The 24,652-nt window shown below is 37.7% G+C and overlaps 2 protein-coding genes across 4 annotated transcripts in view; one reads left to right on the top strand and one right to left on the bottom strand.

The window, feature by feature from the left end:
• The first annotated feature begins 1,146 nt into the window (after positions 1-1,146).
• rhoq (ras homolog family member Q) lies at positions 1,147-24,212 on the top strand. Its single transcript, XM_052011497.1, has 5 exons — positions 1,147-1,720; positions 2,013-2,071; positions 6,970-7,134; positions 21,765-21,860; positions 22,964-24,212. The coding sequence occupies exons 1-5, from the start codon at positions 1,576-1,578 to the stop codon at positions 23,117-23,119; spliced, it is 621 nt and encodes a 206-aa protein (XP_051867457.1). The 5' UTR covers positions 1,147-1,575; the 3' UTR covers positions 23,120-24,212.
• Positions 23,306-24,652, bottom strand: part of pigf (phosphatidylinositol glycan anchor biosynthesis, class F) — a 49,096-nt gene continuing 47,749 nt past the window's right edge. For all 3 annotated transcript variants that reach the window (XM_052011494.1, XM_052011495.1, XM_052011496.1), the window contains one exon: positions 23,306-23,703. In XM_052011494.1, the coding sequence (XP_051867454.1) occupies positions 23,590-23,703 (114 nt within the window). In that variant the 3' untranslated portion in view covers positions 23,306-23,589. The remainder of the gene's footprint in view (positions 23,704-24,652) is intronic.

Raw genomic sequence — 24,652 nt, 5'->3', positions numbered from 1 at the left:
GACTTCAGGTGAAGATTCGGAGTTATTTGTCTGAATGGAGGAAAATTGTGTTGGTTCTTCAGAAATTAAATTGGAGGGAGTTGTATTCCAGAATATAACCTATACAAGATGGACAAACTTTCAGAGTGATGCTATTTACACAAATGGTAATCAGCAGAGGAGGAAAACTCTGAGATCATCAAAAAAATGTGGTTGTTAACTTATATCCAAATCTCATAATTTTAATAGCTAGGAAAAAAGCTGGGAGGGGTTTAACAAAAATCAGCCTGTGGGTTCAAACGGGAAGGAATGCACAGGAATGAAGACCAACAAAGAGATTTTTTAAAAAATTAGAATGTGAATTTTGGAGATGAAGGCCAGCATTTGCTGTCCACTTCCAACTGTGTTTTGATCTTGCCAACTACATAGGTGGAGCCAGTCCAGGAAGATTTTATGACAATCCAGAAGTTTCAGGGTCATTATTAATTATATTTGTAGATATTTAAAACATACATGTCTTTTAATCACTTGAATTTAAACTCTCCAGATGCCATGGCTGGATTTGAAATCACATCTCTGGATGGAAAGTCCACAGCTCTGGAGATTTGCCCAGTAACAACCAGTACACCGTAGCACTCCAATAATGGGAAAAAATGGGAGGGTCACTTCCAGCCCTTGCACTTTTGAGCTTACATTAGGACAACAAAGCAAGATTTTGCCACGTGAATTACGATTAATGTACTGGAATACAGCTTAAAAATGGGTGGTATCACCCTCTGAAAAAGAATCTACCACTGCTGGGAGACGTTACGTTGACTGTAATATGCTCATTTAGCATTAACAGAATAGATAATACTGGAAGGAATTATTTCTCCAACAAGCACTTTTTTAAAAAAGGGAGAGCTTGGAAATTGCATTCTGGATTTTCTGAGTCGCTGTGACTCCGTTTTAAATCTCAGCGCTGCTCTGAATAGATGAGGTCACTTAATTGTCACATGACATCTGCAGCAATGATACAATGACTATCTCGATTTGTGCTATGGGAAGCACTCGCCCTCTCTCTCTCCTCATTGGTTCGTCGCGGCCTAATCCGCTCCAGTGACTGAACGAGGATTATGTCAATCAGCCGGCGTCCCACCCACCTCCTTGCCCAGGCTAAGTTCGACTGCTCGTACAGTACAATGCTACCGGAGTGTAGTCAGTAGACTGTGGGACAGCGAGAGCAGCGTAAAGAGGAACAAACTGTAGGAGTGTGGAGTTATAAATATTGACATTCGTGCTGCATGTGGAAAGAAGTCCAGATGTGTCAAACTCTGTTTTAGAATAACTGAGTGCGAACAGCAGAGCTCCTCGCTTGTGTGTTACACCGCTTGCCCTCTTGACACATTTGTATCAGTCAGATTAAGGCAGGGGAAAAGGGGGGGGGGGGGAAGTCGCTACCAGTTCTATTTTTATTTGTTTTAAAGAAGTAGTTTGTTTTGTTATTGGGGGAATGCAGTTGTTTGAGAAACGCTGGACGGGTTGAACATGTGGAAAATGGCATCTTTGACATGTCCCGGTGGAAAGATGATTCGGAAGCAATGAGCTGCCCTTACCATGGCCAATGGAACCGGTCCGAAGAGTATGTTAAAGTGCGTGGTGATCGGAGACGGAGCGGTGGGCAAAACTTGTCTGTTGATGAGCTACGCTAACGACGCTTTTCCAGAGGAATATGTGCCAACTGTGTTCGACCATTATGCGGGTATTGTGTATCTATAGTTTATATATATATATATATAAATAAAATTTTGTCTTTTATTTTTAAGTTTTTTTTCTCTTTAAATGAGTTCCAGTCATAAGGCTGAACGCGAACTTTTAGGAAAGTTTCAATGAAGTTTCTCTGTCTGGTTTGAGTCTTTTTCAACCAGACGTCTGCCTTTTTGATGCATGTTCCATCCGCTATTAATTAAAAACATTTGCTATACTTTTCTGTAAAGTTACCATAGAGTTTCATTGAAACTAGTAAAATGTACATTCTTTTCCTGTTTGAACAGTTACTGTCACGGTGGGAGGTAAACAGTATCTCCTTGGGCTTTATGATACTGCAGGACAGGTGAGCTGAACTTTTTCACTTTTTTAAAGCCTATTTTTAGGAAAAGAGAGGATGTTTGAATTTTTCTTGTGCGTGGTGTTAGATGTATGTACTTCAAAGTGGGGAAGTTTAACAGACTCTCTAATAACCATCTGATGACTTTGACTGTTATTTCTTTTTTATCTGAGGGATGTCTTTTTTTAAATTTTTCTTTGGCCAGAGTTCCCTTGGAGGTGGTTTGTGTAAGTTGTACTCGTGTCAATGATGTAAACAGTAGCCCAAAATTGTTGCAAAAAAATAATGGCAAGTTCAAAGCACTTAGTGTTACTAGAGCATAATCCTCCCGTCCCAGCAATCTGTAGCAAGGAAGGGACAGGCTGAGAGTTATAAATCGCTGTTAGCCTCTCAAAAACCAGACCTCAGTGACAGCCTCCCCAGGAGTTTCAAGATATTGCTGGATTTGTGCCATAAGTACAAATTAAGTTCTTTGTGGAACATTACGGGTGGTATTTCACAGCATAAGGATCCTTTAATGTTGAAGTTCATGCAATGCTGCATAACCTTGGAGATCCAGAAACAGAGCAGTTGAAATTGCAGAGTCTCATTGCTGAAGGAACTAAATTGTTCCCACAGGCCATTTTTCTATTTTAAATGCTTCAATATTTTTCTCACTGCTCTCAACCAATCCAGACTTGCTTTTCTCACGTTATTTCTTGGTTTGTATTGTATCCAATTCAACATTAATTCTTTGCAAGTCTTTCCCTGTCCTTTGCTTTGTTCCTCTCTATATCATTAAATTTCATTGGTTACGGACTGTTTGCAGATGCCCCATTGTTAGCTTGCCCCTCCTGCAGTCTGTGGTATAAAATCTTTTTCCACTAAAAGTGAGAAAGAAAATATGTTCAATTCATGAATGATTCTAGGAAATTACAAATTATGTATAAGAAGTTTTGGCAGGTGAACTTAAAACAATTTTGGTATAGGGGCTATTTTTACCGATAGTCTGTTATGTAGTGGTTTGCCAAAGGTAGATCAAGAAAGTTATGTAATGTGCAAAATAGTCATGACAGTACATCATTAACTGCAAAGAAGTTATAACTGCCAAATATTCTTTGTTAGACTTTGTGTTCTTGCTTGTTATTACAAAGAAATAAACCTTGATTTCTTTTACCATTTTTAAAATTAAATTCTAGTAACGTGTAATGCTAACTGTTATTTTAATAGATTAATGTTTTGACAGTAAAAGTATAATGTATGAACAAAATTAACTTTTGATTTATGCAGAGTTGCATATCTGGATTAAAAGTAAATGCACTTATGCTGACACACAACTGACAATATCAGTCAATATTCAGTTAAATTACTTGAATATGTCAATACTTCTAAATAATCAAACAATGGGTTTTGATTGTATCGGCTATTTCCTAGTATTGCCTTATCTTTGAGCAGCCTACTTTGTTTTTATTCAGTGTAAAATGGTATATTTTCCCAATTTTAAATTATTCATATAAATAAAACTAGTGTTTACTGTAATAAATGTTTGATCTAAATTTGATTCGAATAGCAGACTTCTGTTTTAACAGAATTATATAAACATATATTTTTGAAGTACAAAACAGAGTTTCATACTTCAAAAATACAGCTTTATATAATTCAAATTAAGTCACCTTGAAATGAGAAAAGTAGACTCAAGTGCTGTACCCAGCAACAACTCAGGGGGCCTTGTAAAGATGGAGATATCTGGCCTTTGGCCAGTCAAATAGGCATGGAATCAAAAGTCCCAGGGTGGTGATAAGATGGGTTTTTAAACTTCCCAATAAATCAGCTTTAGTTAAACTTTTGATTGCAGACATTTTAATAAAGAATACATCATAGTTTTTCAGATTATAATAATGCATTTTACTTAGCTGAAAATGATGATGCTTTCTATTTCACATCATTGTAAGCACTTCCTGTAATGTTTAAAGTGTTTCCTTGAGTGACCAATATTACTTGGTTTTGGTTACAATTTGGTAGATTGTAGTAGTGACTATTTGATATACATGCTCATGTATGTATTTATTCTTTGTCATCATTGTTGGAGCAAGCGTAATCAACTAATAATGTAATTGATTGGTTTGCATTCTGAAACTTAAATTGTTTTGGAATAACATGTTTTAAAATAATACAGTTAAGAGGCAGGAAAAATCATCAAATCTTGAGTATCTAACCTAAATTGTGACTGTGATAATCAAGGTGAAAGTTGACTATCATTATTTGTTACTAAATTTGAGTTTTCAAATAAGGATGTACAGTCCTTTAGTTGTGAGATAACCAAGTTTAGGATAAACACCATAACATTTTGAAACCTTGCATTATTTAGTAGTTTCAATGGTGTGCACTAATTTAAATTACTTTTGTTTTAACATTTAAAAATGTGCACAATTGAAATGTCTTTCCTGACAACACATTTAGTGAAATCATGCAGTTTTATCTAATAGTGTGGTCCCATTTTGTTTTGGGTAGGGCCTGATTAGACAAATTGAATCCTCCACTAGTATAAGATTTTGGAAAGCATAAGTAGTTTACTGAATAACTCTGATTTAAAATTCCATTATGTTTTTCTTTGATTCATCTGATTCTGTTTTGTTTATGTTGATTGACTAATGTTAAAGAACCAGAAACTTCCTTCTCCTTCATCTCCCACCCCTACCGTTCTTTAAAATTGTTCCAGGTTGCAGCAGAGAAAATTGCAAGTATGGCTACACGCATTTATTTCAAGAGAATGTTTCCTGCTGAAACTGGATTCTGATTCACCAACATCTGCAGAAAGCATGATCTCATTCGGTGTGGGTTTGGTTAATAAAATTGTAGATGGGAGTCACAGTGCTTTCTTTAATTTTTAAATGATATTGTCCATATCCTGGAAGTATAATCCACACAAAAAAAAACTTCTAGGGAAGTTTTCAAAGGAGCTGAATTTAACATCTTATTGAGAGTAGAATATACCACTGTGTAAGACTTGAAAATGTATACTGCTTTTGGATTTGAGAAGATAAATTCCTTGCCATTCAAACATTCTGTACTTTTTAAAACTTGCTTTGTGAGTTATTCTTTCTCAAGCCATCTATGAATTGACATTTTGATATTTGTAGGACACATGCTCTCCATCTATTTTTGTCATGCAGATGGTTTTGATTGACTCACCCTGCCATGATTAAGATTACGAGCATGAAAGCAACAGATGGTCAATTGCTTTACAATTGGTAACCTAACAATTTTAAATTTATACATGTTTTGGTCGAGTTTTCTCCTGAAGGTAAAAATATTATTAAATTAGTAATTTCTACGTTAGACTGTATTTATGTATGTTTAACATTTGTGCATTATGTTTCAGAGCAACCTTATACCTATAAATATAAGGTTTTATTTTTCACTACTTTCCCATGTTAAGCCTCTGAGAAGGGTTTTAAATGTCTGTCTTTGAATGATACAGCATATGCTTAGCAAGCTTTTAATCTGGAATCTACCCTGTAAGTTAATTAAATGTCTTTTTTTTTCTACTTTCACATCAAACTTTGTTGCAATTCTGCTTGCACTTTGGAATGTTTTGAATTATCTGACAACTAAATTATATACTTAAGTATGCTTTAGTACATTTGAGTTGTAGTGGCTTCAATTGCTTGTCAAAACTGTTGAAGTAATGAATTGAGATTCACTTTGCTCAGCAGCTTCCTATGATACAATAATGTAAATTAATTGATGTTCTTTGATGGAAATTTGTATTTGGTTTGTTTTTCTCTCAGACTCTCTCATCCTCCTTCACGTGGAGGAATAGAAAATGTTACATCACACCCTAAATTGTCCCTTCAATTATTTTTCCACATGATCCTTTCTGCAGTGTAAATAACTGATTGGCATGGACAATGCTTGATTACTTGTAGTTTTAATTATGTTGGGTTTTATTTGTGAGTGGAAAATGAGCATTCTCAAATCAAAAATTGAAAATTTTACAAGTGAGTTGCTGTAACTTTAGATCAGAACTTTACAGTTCATTTTATTAAAGGTTCTTTTTAAAAATGCCTACAATTGTATGTTTTTCATGAATAACCAGTTGAAAATATTTTAAGCTGTATTTCTTGTATGTTTTAAATGGCATTTAGTTTTTTTACCAGAATTATTTTGTGCAACACTGTAAGAATAAACCTTCTTAGGGATAGACTTCAAAGCTAGAGAATATCATTACTATGGCGTCTGACCTTTTTTCAACCCAAATCCATTGGAAAAACTAATTGTTTAATATTTGCGCTGCCATAAGATACGTTTATTTCTAGTCAAAATCCAGTTACCAACTTGTGAAACTTGGTTAAGTTAATTTAAATCATTGGAACCCTAATCTGTATGTGTGTGTTTATAGTATATAGTATATATTTTATAATGTATACATGTTGCTTTGATAGGAATAATAACAATGCTATTTTGTTTTACTGTATTATTTCTATGATATGTTAGGAGAGTCTGTGTTCCACATCTTCAGATACTTCAACACTTAGCATCAGGACTATTAATTATGAAAATTAGTTGCATCACTGTTCAAATGTTATCAGTTAGTGTCTCTTGTTTTGTTTATCTGTTTCAATTCTTGCTTTTCTTCAAGATGCACATTTCAGCTGGCTTGTTTTTAATAGTGTCATTTAATATTTTCTACAAAATATCCCACTTATTTTAAGTAAAATTGTTTAATTTTAATTCAAACAAAGTTTTTATTCACGGAGGTCAGCCCGTATTGTGAAGAGAAAAGGTACTATGTATTGAGCCCCTTGATGAAGGATCAACTTTGTCATCTATCTCCTCTGTCAAGGATGCAGATAGAGATTGTCTACATTTCCAGCTTGTGTTTTGGCCTTTTCATAACATTTACAATTACTTTTCTTTTACAGGAAGATTATGACCGTCTGAGACCTTTGTCTTATCCTATGACTGATGTTTTCTTGATCTGCTTCTCGGTTGTGAATCCAGCGTCGTTTCAGAATGTAAGGGAAGAGTGGGTCCCTGAACTTAAAGAATATGCACCAAACGTTCCATTCCTGTTAGTTGGAACGCAGGTACATCAATTTTGCAACATAAAATAACTTGTCCTGCAAGAATTTGTTCAATGTGTCTTCACTTTAAAAATAGTAAGTAAAAGCAAGCTTTGTTATACATAGATCAATAGTTATTTCCTGTCTTAACAAAGTAGACCTTGGGTTCCCTTCCCCTGAGTTTGGCAGTCAGATCTTGAAATGTCTTTACTTAGCAGCTCTGACCTCCCAACCAGATGTTTTTGGTTTGCTGACTGGATTGACTTCATCATTTAGCATAAAAAGAATCAGTGTTGTTAGATGTAGTGAACCAGGCATTTACTTTTGTGTGCGTTTCCCATGTTACTTACCTTTGAGCTGCTGTTCTTCAAGTATGCATTAGTGAAACATGAAGCCACATTTGTGGCAGTTGGTTAAAGCCTGGACTGTCCAGTTTTGGCAGATCAAAGAGATTTGGGGGAGGGAATGGAAGATTGGAAATAGTTAACGCTCAGTTTGCACTCCTACAGCAGTGTACATTTAACCTCATTACTGAATGCCAAAGTATAAAATGTAAACTCTGTCATCATAGAATAACTTTTCTGATTAAAAGAGAAATGGTGCTAAACTGAGCACCCAAAATGCTGTTAATTCACTTAATAAATGCACCACATTGTTTGATTCACATGATTTAAAGATGCAGTGTTGATTCATATAGCAAGTATGCAAATTAATGATGCACAATGAATCTTCAACAGTGCCATGACCTTAGTCATTTTGTTTTGCTGGATTTAATTCTTCAGGTTTTATTCTTTTGGTAACTTTAGCAGATTACATCATATTGGCTAATGTTATTTTCATCAGTGGATGTTTCAAAGAGTAGGGAAGACAAATGTTAAAACTTGGGAGTAAATTTTACAAGGAGGATATGAGGAAAAAATTTTTCATTTATCGAAGTTATGATCTTGATCTCACTGGCTGTAAAGGTGGTGGAAACAGAATCAATCAGAGCCTTCAAAAGGGAATTAGATGGGCGTTTGAGAGAGAATAATTTGCAGGGCACTGGAGAAAGTGTAGGGGATTGGAACTGATGTGATCACTCTACAGAGGTTGGCATGGCCTTGCTGGGATGAATAGCTTCCAGTGCTGTAACAATTATATAAAGAAAGAAAGCAAATTCATAGTTAAACTATTTCAACCATTAGTTTTCGGCTAACTGTGCTGGTGACAGAAAATAATTTAAGATGGAAGGATGCCTTGAACCTGTTGTGAGATAAGGATAGTTTAGTTTGGAAATGTTCCAAGCCTATTTGAACAAAATTATATGGCAAGATGTGCAATGTTGTATACATTGATGCCTAACTAATACACAGTCAGTCCACTGTTTTATTGATGTTCGATTTGAGTTGCTTGTATTAATGGTGATTTATGTTTAAATGTCTCATTGAATATCATGATATTGGACAACAAGCACATTAAGAGTAAGAAGGCCAATCACATTGTAAATATCGATAGCACAACCAACTGTGCGAACCTTTGATTTAGCAATAGGATGCCTGCCTCTAAGTCAGAGGCTGAGGAGTTTGAGCACTACTGCAACCTAACAAGTGATGAGTAGAAAATGGTCCTTAAATGCTGACACAACACTGAGTAGTACCCATGTTTAAAGAGGATCATGGAACGTAGCCTTTTATAGTGTGAATTTTTTTCATTTTTTTTGTGATCTGCATATCACTGGCAAGGCCAACATTCATTGCCCATCCCCAGGTAGAGAAGGTAATGAGCACCACCTTGAAGCACTACATTCCTTCTTGTGAAGGTAATCCCAGAGCGCTGTTGTGGAGGGTACTCCAGGATTTAGACCCAGAGATACTGAAAAACAGTGATATATATTAAAAGCAGGATGGTGTGTAACTTGGAGAGGAACCTGCAGGTGGCTTTGTTCTCCAGTGCCTGAAGTTCTTGTCTGTCTTGGTGTTAGAGGTTGTGCGTATGAATATTGCTATTGGAGTAGTCTGGACAAGTAACCGTGGTATACTTTGTAGATGGTACACACTGCAGCCATTTTATGCCAGTGGTAGGTGAGACACCAAACAAACAGGCTGCTTGTTTGCTGTTGGAGCTGCACTCTTCCAGGCAAGAGGGGAGTCTTCTATCACACTGCTGATTTGTACCTGGTGGAAAGGCTCTTTGGTGTTGGGGATGAGTCACTTGCTGATGTGTACTTGGCTTTTGATTGCTTGTAGCCACACTGTGACAGGTCCAGTTGAATTTCTGGTCAATAACATCCAGAATGTTGATGAAGGACCTGGTGTTGGTAATCCCATTGAATGTCCAGGGTAAGTGGTTAGGCTCTCTCTGTTTGAGATGGTCATTGTCTGGCAGTTTTGTGCCTTGAAGCTCACTTGCTACTTGTCAGCCCATGCTGCATATTGTCCAAGATCTTGATGCATGTTGGTGTGGAATGTGCCATTTACTGAGCAGTTGTGAATGAGATTGAAAACTCTGCAATCATCTGTCAACATCCCCACTCCTGATCTTGCAATAAAAGGAAGGTCAGTTATGGTGCAGCTGAGGATCTTTGAGCCTAAGACACCCATCCTGAGATACTCCTGTAATAATCTCTAGGGGTCTCCAACAACTACAACCATATACCTTTAAGCAAAAGTATGACTCCAGTCATAGTAATATTTTCTCATTGATGCCTCTTAACTTCAGTTTAATCAGGGCTCTTTGATGCCTGCCATGCTTGGTTGTTCAAATGCTGCTCTTGCTTAATGCCTCAAATTCAGTTCTTTGATTCTTGTTTGGACCAAAACTGTAATGGGATCTGGAGCACGGTGGTCCTGTCAAAACTTGCACAGGGGCGTTGGTGAGCAGATTATTGCTGAGTGTTGGGGACATCTTTTGTCACTTTGCTGATGCTTGAGTGGTAATTAGCTGGATTGCATTTGTCCTTTTTTTTTGTAAGGAGGATGTACCGGGACAATATTTCATGTTGTGTAGAGGACAGTGTTGTACTGAACTAGAACAACTTAGGTGGTTCTGGAGGGCAGATCTTCTGTACTATTGCCCCAGTGTTGTTTGGTCCCATATCCATTGTTGTGTCCATTGCTCTCAACTGTTTCTTGATATCATGTTGATTGGTATATCCTGTAAAATTTGAAGGAGCTTTGATCTTCAGTATTGATTGGAACTATCATTGGTTGGTGCATCAAACCTTTGTGAGGTGTTTTAACTATGGTCAGTTGTTACCAAAGCAGTGTGTTAACAAACTGTGGTTTGAAGCATTATATTTATGGTGTGTTAATTATTATTAGCAACATGTTTGAGTGCAGTGAAGGAAAATTGAAATGTTCATGGTGACTATAATAGCCTCTTGCTGGCTGCCTTGAGTGGTATTGGCAGCGGGCTGGGGGAACTAAGAAGTGACTAAGGAGTGAGCTGTTATTACAGCTTTAAAGCTGGGGACTTTGGATTTGCATCCTTAAACTGCCAAACATACTCTTTTAGTAGGATAAACAATAAATAAATTTGTCTATACAGCAAGATTATAATAACTTGATGTTTTAACATTCAATGGTGAAACGTGTTCTGGCTTGAAAGCAACCTATAGCGAGGTATCCTTTTCTAGATCGAAATCGTATTTTGTTTCTGCACCATTTGGAAGAATGAACTATGCTTCAATTCCTTTTTTTTTTATCTATTGTCACTTTATAATGGACGAGAGCTTGCTGGGAGATGCCAGCAGGTAGTATCTGATAAGTTCAAATGTGGAAATCACAAACTTTCTGGCTGAGTCACACTGTCAGTTTCTGTGCTCTAACGTGGCACTCCTATCAATAGGGTGGAGCACAAACTTGCTCATTTTCTCAGCTCTGGGAATCTGCTCACTGTACCTACACTAGATTGGTGCGGTAATAACAAGCCCATTTATTTGCATGGCTGCAAGGGAGGGGTTAAATACAAGATAACTTAATTTTTTAAATTAAAAAAATAAAAACAGAAAATGCTGAGAAAAGGAAATGTTTCCAGAATTTCTCCTTTTTATTTCTGATTTCATTTCCAGCATCGGCATTTTAAAAAATATTTTGGTGAATTGGTTTATTATTGTCGCATGTACTGAGTTATAGTGAAAAATGTAGCTTTGCATGCCATCCATACAGATCATCACATCAGTACATTGAGGTAGTACAAGGGAAAAGCAATAATGGAATGTAGAATAAAGTGTTACAGTATTACAGCAGTTCTGATAAAGGATCTCTGCCCTAAATGTTGACTGTTCATTTTCCTCCATAGATGCTGCCTGACCTGCTGAGTTCCTCCAGCATTTTGTGTGTTGCTATCATTACAGTATTTATACAGTTACTTTGAAGTGAATGAATGATTTAAAGTTTTAAATGTTTTAATTGGAGAATGCCAAGGTCATTGGAAGCATTCAAGGCAAACTGGCAAATCCTGGGATTGAGTTTACTGGATACCAGATTTTTTTTTAGCTGCTCCATGGGCAGGGCTTGTGCTGTCCCCCAGGTGAAAACATTATCTTAGAGCAATGGGACCTTGCCATTTTGGATCCGGACCTTGTAAACCAGTTAGTTGATAGTAGGGGAGCCACAGAAGTATGGACTTTTCCCATATGACCTTGTTGAGCATAGGCGGCTCACTATCTGCAGCCCATTTATTTTGTGCAAATGGCGTACAACAGAGTGAGTAAAAAGATCCCCATATCCAACAAATATAATGGTGAAAGCCATTTTAAAGCTTGAGTCTATTTGCTTGAAAATACAAGAGCAGGAATAGTCCATCTGGCCCCTTCAGTCTGATTCATCATTATTGTAAGGATGTTATCCTTTATTTATTCCTACACCAATAACGCTCCCCAACTCTTTCTCCACTACATTGATGACTGCATTGGTGTTGCTTCCTGCACCCATGCTGAGCTCATCAATTTCATCAACTTTGCCTCCAACTTCCACCCTAACCTCAAATTTACTTGGTCCATCTCCGACACCTCTCTACCCTTTCTTGATCTCTCTGTCTCCATCTCTGGAGACAGATTATCCACCGACCATTTTTTTACAAACCCACCGACTCCCACAGTTACCTTGACTACACCTCTTCCGACCCTGTCACTTGTAAGGATGCTATCCTTTATTTATTGAGTCCCGATGAAGGGTCTCGACCCGATACGTCTACTGTTTATTTCCCTCCATAGATGCTGCCTGACCTGCTGAGTTCTTCCAGCATTTTGTGTGTGTGTGCTGCCACCGTTCATCAAGATGATCTTCTCCCTCAGTGCCACTTTCCTGTGCTATCCCCATCCCTCAATTCCCTTGTCACCCAGACCTAGCTTATCTTATTTGAATGTACTTGATGACTGAGCCTCTCTGGCCCTCCATTTGGAGAATTCCAAAGATTCACCAGCATCTAAATAAAGAAATTTCTCCTCTTAATCCTAAATGGCCTATCCTTTATTCTAAGACTGTGACTCCTTTGCCATGATAAAATATTTAGCTGGTCGAGCTCTGTAAGAATCTTGCAAGTTTCAGTGAGATGTTCTCTCATTTTTCTTTACTCCAGAGAACGTGGGCCTAGTCTATTCAATTTCTCTCTGTTTGGAAATCCACCATCCTTGGCACTAGTCCAGTAATCTTCATTATACTCTCTCTAAGACAAGTATATCCATTCTTTTTCAGGGAAGGAGATCAAAACATGCACATTATTCCAGATGCATTCTCAGGAAGGTCCTATTTAATTGCAGTAAGATGTCTTTACTCCTGTACTCAAGTCCTCTTTTAATAAAGACCAACATAAAATTTGCTGTCTTCGTTGCTTGCTGCACCTGTGTGCAAGCTTCCACCAATTTGTTTACGAAGACACTTGGGTTCCTTTGGATGTCAGCGATTCCCAGTCTCTCACTCTGCTTTTCTTTTTGTGCGCTAAAGTGGATGAACTCGCATTTTTTTTGTTCAGTATATTCCATCTACCATGTTCTCGCCCACTAAGTTAGCCTGTCCCATATATCCTTGAAACCTCTCTACACCCTCTTCCCTGCTGACAACCCTACTGAGTTTTGTATGGATTCTGAGTGTGTGCCATATGAAGGTTAATTCTGGGTTCTGGTTTCTGAAAAATTGCATTATCTTAGCTTTATTTAAAGGAATGTATTCATTTTTTGGTGGCAAAGCAAGCATTTATTGCTTATCTATAAATACCCTGAAGTCAGTGGTGGTGGTAAACCCTGCTACACTTGTGAAACAAAGGTACTCTCATAATGTTGGCAAGGAGTTTCAGAATTTTGACTCGCTGACAATAAGGGAACAGAATCAGGTTTATTAACACTGACATATGTGGTGAAATTTGTTTTGTGGCAGCAGTACAGTGCAAGACATAAATTACCAAAAAATAAATAAAATAGTGCAAAAGAGGAATAACGAGGTAGAGTTGATGGACCATTCAGAAATGTGATGGCGGAGGGGAAGAAACTGTTCCTGAATCATTGAGTGAGAGTCTTCAGGCTCCTGTACCTCCTATAGTAAAGAATTTACAAAAATACAGAGGCAGCTATCAGGGGTGGCAACAACTTGCATTTGAATAGCATCTTTAACATTGTTAAACATCCCAGGACAATTTGCAGAATTTGACATCAACCAACATTAGGACACAATAGGACGGATGATTAAAAGGTTGCTCAAAAAGTTCACTTTAAGAAAGATCTTAAAACAAAATACATGGGAGGAAGAGTTGGCGAGTGAAAAGCTCAGAACTCTGGATTTGGATTGCTGTGGCTGCCAATGATGCACTGATTTTTGTTTTTATAAGAAAAGGGAATATATCAGTAGTCAGAATATGGGAAAGCTTTGAATTCACAGAGAATATAAATCAGGAGGCCATCCAGGGGAGCACTAGAATAGCTGGCTCTAAAGGTAACAAAAGAAATGGTTGAAGGTTTTGGCTGCAGATGAGCTGAGGCAGGTTTGAAACAGGCAAAGTTAAGGAAGTGCAAATTGAAAATATAGGGTCGGAGGGCATGTTGAGAGATATAACTGAGATTACATGGTGGAGCCATTGTAACATTAAAGAAGCAGTAGCAATATTAAAGATACTAAAAGATATAAATAGAGAATGCTGGATAGGGAAGTTCTTCTAGAGTATAGGCCAAAAGTAGGCAAATGGGGCTAGATTAGATGGGCATCTTCATCGGCATGGAAGAGTTGGGCTGAAGGGCCTGTTTCCATGCTGTATTACTCTGACTTTAATGAGAGTGTTGAATGTCAAGTTGTTGTTTCATCTGAATAAACTTTCAAAAGGCTTTTGACAAAATTATACAATGCACTAGTATAGGTTGGCATCCAGCCTCCTGTGGGAATGCTTCCCTGTCAAAGGTACATCTTTCAGAACAGTTGAACTGAGTACCATCTATTTTCTTGGTAAGGTATAAACGATCCCATGCCACTTTGTTTTTGAGCAGAAGAGGAGGTGCATTCTTCATTGTGACCCTGCACAGTTATTCCTTCATCAACATTACTGAAGTAGTTTGGCTGGTTGTCATCTCATTGCCCTTTTGTGAGGGGTTTCTCTGGACAAATTGGTTGCTGCATATTCAGCAATATATCCAGTGGTGACTGTATGGTTGGGATTTCCAGAGATCATGGAAGATGTTAATTGGCATCTTGTGTGTGTGAGTTCCTACTGCAGTATCTGGTCTCCAGTCATCTTGAATCTCCTTGACCATGGACCAAAACCTTTCACTGTCATGACCTTTTGGCAGCTGCTGTTCAACCACCAATGCTTATTAAGAGAAATTGTGCACCAGCATTTTCCACTCTTCACTTTAGTAGAAGGAAGTTGTCCTTGATGCTAAAGGGACACCTCTAAGGAGAAGTATTTCAAGATTTGATGACTTGGTGATCTCATTTGTTTACTGCCCTTAGCAGATGTTACAATTTTTGGAGATAACTTGTGAAGTCCAGTTGAGTTGCTTCATGTAGCCACGGAGTGAATATTTAACATGGAGATATTTAAAATGATGATTATTACTGCACACTCTTGTGTCTTTTTAAATAATACAATGGCTGGGGAATATAGAAATAGATCACGAGCCACAAAATACCCAACCTCCTGATATGATCTTGTGGCCGTATTACTTTTTCCACCTAAGGTTCTGGTCAGTGGTGATTGTGGGAGATTTGGTGGTGATAACATTATTTAATGTTGAGGTGGTTAGCCATCTGTGGCTGAAGGTGGATATTGCCTGACATTTGCACTGATGTTGCCACTTATCACCCAACTTGAATCTTGAGTCTTGCTGATGTGCATGTAGTTTCAAACTGTTTCATTATCTAAGAAATTGCATAATCTGTTTTTTTTAAAACAGTTTGTAAATTTCTTGAAGGGAAGGTGTTAGGCTGGGGAAAGAAATGGACAACCCTAATTTTAAAGACCAAAATTGGCGCCAATAAGGGCTAATTTCTGGACGTGTGGGTGGTAAGGCCTTAGTTAGGATTTGCACGTAGAAGGTGCCCAATATCTATCTTGTAGAAGTTGTGCTGCTTGTGTGATGTAGCTGATGGATCAGCTTGTCACAGATTCTACACCAATTTTTTTTGAAAAGCGCTTTATCGATTCAGGAGCAGCAGTATTGCTCCATGGTATTCCTGAAGACTATGATTGCCTTTTGACTCCCACAATCCATTCTGTTCCAAATATTGTGGGACAACTTCATACCATTGTTCGAGAGGAAATCAGTCCACCATTTGCCTTCATCAAATAGGCGAGCAAATATTCAGAGATGTTTGATCTTGTTGAGGTATATAAATCATGAGGGGCACAGACAGGGTGAACGCACTGTCTTTTTCCCAGGGTTGGGGAATGAAGGACTAGAGGGCATAGGTTTAAGGTGAGACGGGAAGATTTAATTGGAACTTGAGGGGTAATTTTTTTTTTTTACAAAGGCTGTCTGTATGTTGAATGAGCTGCAGAGGAAGTGGTTGAGGCAGGTACAATAACATCTTTTAAACAGACAGTTGGACAGGTACATAGATAGTAAAGGTTTAGAAGTTTATGGGCCAAATGCTGGCAGATGGTACTAGCTTGGATGGGCATCTTGGTTGGCATGGGCCAGTTTGGCTGAAGGGCCTGTTTCCATCCTGTATGATTCTGGGTAGGCAACTCACCCAAATAATTTTAATGAACCCACAGCCCTAATTTCTGGATGGTCTAGAGCTTCCTGTTTGGGTTGGGCTGCAGGCTATTCCGACCCAAAAAGGATTCCTGAAAGTATTTGCACCCTGCTTTGCATTTAGTTTTTGATTTGATTATTTTTACATAAATATTTGCATTCAGTAGGAGCAAAATGAAAGGGTATGCAAATACCTTTTTCCCTACATTAGGTCCAAACGGATTTGCTATTGGGAGAATGCAAATAGCAAAGTAGTCCCTTTTTGAGATGGAAAAAGTATTTAGTTTGTGAGTTGGTCTAGTGTAATAAAGGATCACTTAGGATCTGTGAAAGTATTTTACCATTTGCCCCAACTGATGAAACAAATGGTCTTCTACTATGTTGTAAATGGAATAGGAGTTGGTTTATACATGGGCAGCACAGTGGTGCATGGAGTAGAGCTGCTGTTTTACAGTGCCAGAAACCTGGGTTTGTTCCTGACCTTGGGTGCTGTCTATGTGGAGTTTGCATGTTCTCCCCCATTTCCATCAGTTGCTCCGGTTTCCTCCTCTCATCCCAAAGACTTGCGGGTTGGTAGGTTAATTGGCCACTGTAATTAGCCCTAGTGTGTGAGTGAAGGGTAGAATCTGGGATGTGGGGGTAGGGTTAGAGAATGGGGAGAATAAAAACTGGGGAGAATAGGAAATGGGATTAAGGAACTAATGTAAAATGGGTGGTTGATGGTTGGCGTAGACTCAATGGGCCAAAGGTCCTATTTCCATGCTGTGCATCTCTATGACTCAATGGTTGAGCTCTCCTCTAATTTAGCAGATCTCAAATTAGAGAAGAGGTGGCTATAAAAGATAGAAATTGAAATATAATCTTTTCCCAGCTTTAAATACAAACTTAGTGTATGTATTTGCTCAGAAAATATTTCTAACTGCAGTATTTTTCAAAAGTTTCTGTTAATATGTTCATTCTACCCTGATTGAAAGAGTTATTTTATTGTGTACTTGTTTGTAGTTCCCCAAATGAAGAGTCAGATAACCACCAGCTTGCTAGTATTTGCAAGGATGTAGAGGCTTGTGTTGTATCAGGTTCACAGAATACCAGATTTAGTCACAAGTTTAGAGACACTTGATTATTTATCATGGTGAGAAGAATTTTTTCAGCTTTAAGTAGTACCAGTGAAAATTCTCTAATCAAAATATTGTCTCTAATTTGCATTAATTAAAAATATAAACATTAACACATTAGCAAATCAAGGCATGTGGGAGGTTCATTAACAAAACTGTTGCTTGGGTAATTCCTGTGTGAAATTGCTAATGATAACTAAAAATTCTGTTACAAATGATAGAAGGCCTGAGGTGTTTTTTTTGGAGTGGGGCAGTGGGCAGGATAGTAGTCCTGATATCTTTGCCTTTTTCAAGTTTCATCATTCCAAACCCACCTCTGTTTCATCTCACCAGATGATTTACCCCTTGCATTAAGAATAAGGTACAAAAAAAAAAGCTAAAAATTGGGGAAGAATTGATGTAAAGAAGAGTACTTGAATGAACTAATGAACTTCCCATAAAGTAGATATTTGATATTTTAAACTGATTTGGAGTAGAATTCTTCAGGAACTCTTGCCTAGTCATTTGGATTTTTAATTACCTATCTTCTAATAAAACATCTTGGCTTCAGTCAGATTTTGACCCAGCGATATTTGACAATCAAAGGCAAAGCATTTTGGTTCTACACCCTCAGGAATCCATACTTCAAACAGTGTTCAACCTAATGAGCGATCAAGCATGAATTGACACAAAAGGCTTGTTGTTTAATGATTTGTTTTCAACAGCTATCCAAAGGAATTTTGAGATGCACTTTCTTAATGGACAAAAATGTTCAACTCCAAAGGGTGTATTTGAATCAAAGAAGAGGATAAATTTAGTTGGAGGCTAATGCCCCACATTTATTTGTAATGCACTTCCTAGTTTTTGAATGATTTTAGATTATAGCATCTGCATTTTATTTTTATTTTACATTTGAATGATTTGTAATTTTCTCAGTTCTAAAGGGGTGAGGTGAGGTGTATCCTCCAAGGATTAGATGATCTGATTTGATTTCTTAATCTAAACATTTGTATTTATAATCTAAATGGGTAATGATAGCTCTTCTATTACATACTCTCCACTTGATACTTTTTCAAAACCATCTTGTATATTAGGGCTAGGGCTTTACTCTTTAGAGAGGAGGAGGATGAGAGGTGACTTGATAGAAGTGTACAAGATGATAAGAGGCATAGATCGAGTGGACAGTCAGAGACTTTTTCCCAGGGCGACAATGGCTAACACGAGGGGACATAATTTTAGGTGATTGGGAGGAAGGTATAAGGGGGATGTCAGGGGTAAGTTTATTACACAGAGTGTGGTGGGTGTGTGGAACGCACTGCCGGTAGAGGTTGTGGGGGCAGATACGTTAGGGACATATCAGAGACTCTTAGCCATATGAATGATAGAAAAATTGAGGGCTATGTGGGAGGGAAGAGTTAGATAGATCTTGGAGCAGGATAAAATGTCGGCACTACATTGTGGGCCAAAGGGCCTGTACTGTGCTGTAGAGTTCTATGTTCTATGTAAATCAGTGCTTTTTTTTTTGCTGAAATGAATCATTTCCTCCTCTGTAAACTCTTTTGCTAGGTCTAATTATTGGAAATAAAAGCAATGTAATCTAACTTGATTTCTGACTGATGTTTCATTAAGATCCAAATAGATCATGATTGACAGATGCTACTTGCATTCCATGTGCTTGATTTTTGGTGAAAATACTTGCAATGAATGTATCTAATATTTAACAAGTAACATTACAAATTTGACTATGAATATGTTTACATATGTGCTCAGATAACAACATATCAGCAATTTAAGCAGAGGCTAAGTAGCAGCACTATTGTGATCAAGAGCTCAAGTGCAAAGAATGATTTTTGAGATGTTAATATAGGACCACGTTGAACTATAGCATACTGAGCAATAATGAAACTCTAACACAATTCTTGATCTTAAAGATAAGTGGGGGCCATTCAGTCATTAAGATCTTAGCTGAACCTTGACCTTGATGTCAAATTCACCATATCCTTTGATTTCCTGCAGTCCAAAAATAATTAATCTCAGCTTTGAATATATTTGAAAAGAATGATCACTCATAACCCCCGAGGTATAAAATTCCAAAGATTCACTGCTCTAAGGAGGAAACTTCTCATCTCGGTTCCAATTTTTTGATCCCTAATCCTGAGGCTGTGCCCTGTAGTTTCAGACTCTCCAGCTGGGGGAAATGGAATCTTATATTTCACTACAGTCTCCTTTTTATTCTTTTGAACAGTCTACAGCATATAAACCAGTTCTGCTTGATCACTCCTCCAAGGACAAAATATCATCCCCACAAATAATCCAATGAAGCTCTGTTGCACTGCCTGCGTTTAATACACTTTAAATACACTTTGTCCTTGTTATCCGCTGACTTATTAGAACATAGAACAATTACAGCACAATTCAGGCCCTTCGGCCCACAAAGCTGTGCCAAACATGTCCCTACCCTAGAAATTACTAGGCTTACCCATAGCCCTCTATTTTACTCAGCTCCATGTACTGATCTAACAGTCTCTTGAAAGACCCTAACGTGTCAGCCTCCACCACAATTTCTGGCAGCCCATTCCACGCACTCACCACCCTCTGAGTAAAAAAACTTACTCCTGACATCTCCTCTATATCTACTCCCCAGCACCTTAAACCTATGTCCTCTTGTGGCCACCAATTCAGCCCTGGGGAAAAGCCTCTGACTATCTACCCTATCAATACCTCTCATTTTATATACCTCCATCAGGTCCCCCCTCATCCTCCGTCTCTCCAAGGAGAAAAGGCCGAGTTCCCTCAACCTGCTTTCATAAGGCATGCTCCGCATCCCAGGCAGCATCCTTGTAAATCTCCTCTGCACCCTCTCTATTGCTTCCACATCTTTCCTATAGTGAGGTGACCAGAACTGAGCACAGTACTCCAAGTGGGGTCTGACTGGGGACCTATATAACTGCAACAGTACCTCTCGGCTCCTAAATTCAATTCCCCGATTGATGAAGGCCAATACACCATATGCCTTCTTAACCACAGAGTCAACCTGCGCAGCCGCTTTGAGCGTCCTATGGACTCAGACCCCAAAATCCCTCTGATCCTCCACACTGCCAAGAGTCCTACCATTAATACTATATTCTGCCATCATATTTGACCTACCAAAATGAACCACTTCACACTTATTATCTGTTACTCACATGGTCTCTCCCACCCCCATGTGTGGAGTAGTAGGGTGCCAAGCTGAAATATAAAGCAAGTTTGTTATATCAGTGGAGAGGCCATTGCCAGCAGCATTAGTGGCATCTGTGGTTTTTCAATTACTGGTGAAAAGTCCGTACTGTTATCCTTTGCAAATAACAAGACTTAAGAGTATAGTGGTAAAAATATGTACGGTAGTGCTACGTCTCAACAAAGGCCTGTACTATCTTACTAGTAATCCTTGGGGAAGTGGGAGGTTATTCCTACTACTTTCTAATATACTTACCACAATTTAGTGCATTCACTTAATCAATGACTACCTGTATTCTCTTCACAGCTTGGTTCCCCATGTCAGCTTGATGATGGTATTTAAAAAGCTGGGGTCCCAATACTGATTCTTTAAGGTGCCTCACTATTTCCAGCTTGTTAACCTGCAGCTTACTCGTCCATTCCTACTATTATTGTTTTTTTAACCAGTCATCTACTCTTATCTTCTTAACCTTTAGCCTTTGCATTACAACTTGTTTTCACTTTATTGAATGCCTTTTGAAAATTCAGATATGCCAATATCAGCAGACTGCTGTATCTATTCTACTGGTTATTTCCTTAAACTTGGGTTTGTCAAACATAACTTCCTTTTGATAACTCTTTCAGAAATCAAATGATTTAAGTGCCCTATTACTTTAAAAGATTGTAGCATTTTCAACAAATACAATTGGGTAAAGTGACCTGCAGTTCTCCATTTTCTATCTGTCTCCTATCCCCAAATAAATTTTATTTTCTACCTTGCAATCTACTGAATTTCTTCAGAGTCTAGGGAATTCTTTGATTTTTTACCAGGGCATCCACTGGAGAATTGTCACCACCCTGAAAGCCAATAATTGTAATTCTTCCAAAATAAACTATTCCTATTTTCTCCTTTTTCATCACTTTAGTAAAACATCATTGATCATGCCATCATCATGGCAAGTGTGAAGTCAATTCGTAGTATCTTCTCCTTGAACACTTGTGTAAAATTTTGCTCCACTCTAAGATTTGGTTTTTGATCATCAAATTTAGCTAGTGCTGAATTCTCAGTTGGCCACTAAAAGTGGAGGACAACTGCAGAACACCATACCAAACCCATTTCATAAGAGAAATTCAGAATATTATTGTTCTGCACAAGCTGAGTTTGACAACTTGCAAATTCAAGTATTGCATGGATTGTTTTTCAGATTGACCTTCGTGATGACCCAAGGACTTTAACTAGGCTAAATACCTTGAAGGAAAAGCCCGTGACTACAGAACAAGGGGAGAAGTTGGCAAAGGGGGTACGGTGTTTCAGTTAATATTACTAATTAGTATTTAATTTGTGTAATTTTTTTAACCATTAAAGTATATCTTGCTCAGCTTTGAAAGATTCAAACTTTAGAAGGCCCATTTTCCTTTCTATGTAGAGGTATTTATTTTTCTGATAAGTTCCATTTTCATCAAAAACATTCTATGGTTCAAAAGCCATCTAGTACAGTTCAAGCATGTGATTGGGGACCGGTGCTGAGGGTGAAACAACATGTCTCATTACTCTGTCATTCTGTTTTATCTACACCATGAATCTAAAACAGCCAAATACACAGGCTATTTAATTTGAGCAACAAACAGCCAGGGCTTGATCCACTCAATGGTAGGTGCATGAGCAACTGAAGGAAGAGGCAGAATAGTAGTAGAGACTGTTCTAAGAATGTTCAAATCCTGTCCTACATGTCAATTGATGCACGAGTCGTCTATGATTTTAATCTTCATTTTCTGCTTCTTTGACCTGAAATGACTTTGGGATTCCTGATACTTTTTCCATCCTTCCTGCACCCACCTAACCACCCCCCCCCTCCCCCAAATTCCTGAGGTTCAGTTTGCCCTTGTGATTTGGTACTTGCACAGGTTTCGAATTGAGTAAAGAAAGACCTAATTTAGCTTTTGACCATGGCTGATATAATCCATAATCTACCCCAAGAGCCAGGATAGTCTGCATTGCTCTAAACCCTCGGACACTTGTTACAAAAACATCCTTCTTGAACTGGCTTGTGTATTCGCTACTGGCTTAAGCTCAGTGGTACTTGTTCAACTATCTGCTATGCTCCATCTGTCTAAACTTTACATCCTGCATGCAATCTGAGCACTAAATTTCCATATAAAATAACCTGGATGGAAATTAGAGAAATTAGTGCTTTAGTTAAATATATAGCACTGGTTTACCTTTTTAAGTAGATAGAAAAATGAAAGTCAAAACTGTAGATACTTAAAGGTTAAAATAAAAAGCTGCATGACCTGAGTATTTTCTGTAGATTAAAATTGATTTCTGTATTCTGAACAAGTTTTTTTTTCTGCAACTGCAATAGTTTTACAAAATGTAACCCAATTCCTTTTATCCATCTGACAGATTGGAGCATATTGCTATGTGGAGTGTTCAGCATTAACACAAAAAGGACTGAAGACTGTTTTTGATGAAGCCATAATAGCTATTCTAACTCCAAAGAAAAATGTTTTGAAAAAAAGACTTGGATCAAGATGTATAAACTGCTGTATGATCACATGAGGATACAGGAAAAGCTGATCCAGTCCACTGTGAAGAACCCTCCAACTATAAAATAAGTGCTTGTATTACATATGTGTGCATTGCAGCTAAAGATGAAAGTAATTTAGATTTATCATCAAACTGCACAAGTTTTGTACTGTCCAGAAAAAGGGGAGGGGGGGTGAGGAAGAGAAGAGAAACAGCAAATTAATATCATATGGAGGAATTTATTTCCCTGGAAGGTACAATGTCAAGATTCTCAGGGGTCATTTCACTCGCAAAAGCTACAATTTTTATTTCCCCTCTTTAAATTAGGAAGCAAATCATGGAAGGATTTTCACAAAATATTCTATTGTCTCGGAACACATGCGTTCAAATAAACATTTTACTTTACAAAACATAACCCTGGAAGGATGCCAAATGCCCACATATGCCATTCAAAATGAAGCTAATTTAACCAAATATTACAGCATTTTCACCAACTGATGAAATCATCTGCATTTGTATGTGAGGTGCTTCCTGTTCCAGTATATCCATAAAGGTGCGATGACAAGACTGATAGTGAATCCAAGTGTTGCTCCAAGTGTACAGGAAATTGGCCACACCTGTGAGAAGTAACAAATACATTAGTTGGGTTGCACATGAGGAAACTCTTAAGCACACTTTTTCCTAACCTGGCTTTAATTAAAGTGTAAAATTAAATCAGTACAGAATAGTCAGATTTGTTCCATATTGCTGCACTCATGTGCAAATGGAAAGTGTTAAACAATTTTTTGGAGGTTTGTTTCCATCACTGCAGCCATTTATACACGCACAGAAGTTTTCTTAAAGACCACAATTTTTTTTTGTAGGTTTTGCCTACTTCAAGTGTTATTTAAAAAATGTTAAACACTAACTTATGCCATGCCTGTATTAATCAAGATCTTTCTTGATTTTAAAATATAGGAAAGATCCTCTTGGTAAAGAATGTGAAACACAACTTCCAAGAGTTTGAAGCTACATCTAAAGTTTTACTCCCTCTTCCTACTCCTTACCTCTTGAGTGTAAATAAGCTAGATGCTGAGGAATCAACTTTGTAATGTTGTTTGATACAAAAATAAATTTTATTATCTCAGTGTATTGCGGGGTACAGTCATTTATGCTGCAATCAGGAAACTTGTTCAGGCCAATGATAGAATACTTCTGGTAATTGGTCGGAAAATAAATTGAATAAAGTTACCAAGTGGAGTAAAACAGCTGTCATAAACATGAGCAAGCCAAAGTCTGCAGAGTATCCCCAATCATCCTCCTCCTGAGGTTTTTAAACAATAAAGCACAGAGGACATTTATTTTATTTCAGGTTCATGCATTTAGGTGCATGATGCAGATGTTTATTTTTCCAGATTGATTTAACTGAATTACGAAATCAATTTTAGTTCTTTAAAAATAGGAATTTTAATGTTTCAGTACACACTATGAAATATGCATTAGTACAAGTCCAGCACAGGAAATAAGGCTGCCCCCAATGTTAATCCAGATGCACAAGGGAAAGTCAAATGTACAAAAGTAATTTAA

This window comes from Pristis pectinata, chromosome 3 (assembly GCF_009764475.1).
Source record: "Pristis pectinata isolate sPriPec2 chromosome 3, sPriPec2.1.pri, whole genome shotgun sequence".
In the NCBI taxonomy this organism is placed as follows: domain Eukaryota; kingdom Metazoa; phylum Chordata; class Chondrichthyes; order Rhinopristiformes; family Pristidae; genus Pristis; species Pristis pectinata.
This window is presented reverse-complemented; position numbering and strand designations above follow the sequence as displayed.

Coding starts and splice junctions, on each gene's coding strand:
- rhoq (XM_052011497.1), top strand. CDS start 1,576: ATGGCCAATGGAACCGGTCCGAAGAGTATGTTAAAGTGCGTGGTGATC. Junction 2,072..6,969: donor TTTATGATACTGCAGGACAG/GTGAGCTGAACT, acceptor TTTCTTTTACAG/GAAGATTATGACCGTCTGAG. Junction 21,861..22,963: donor GGGAGAAGTTGGCAAAGGGG/GTACGGTGTTTC, acceptor TCCATCTGACAG/ATTGGAGCATATTGCTATGT.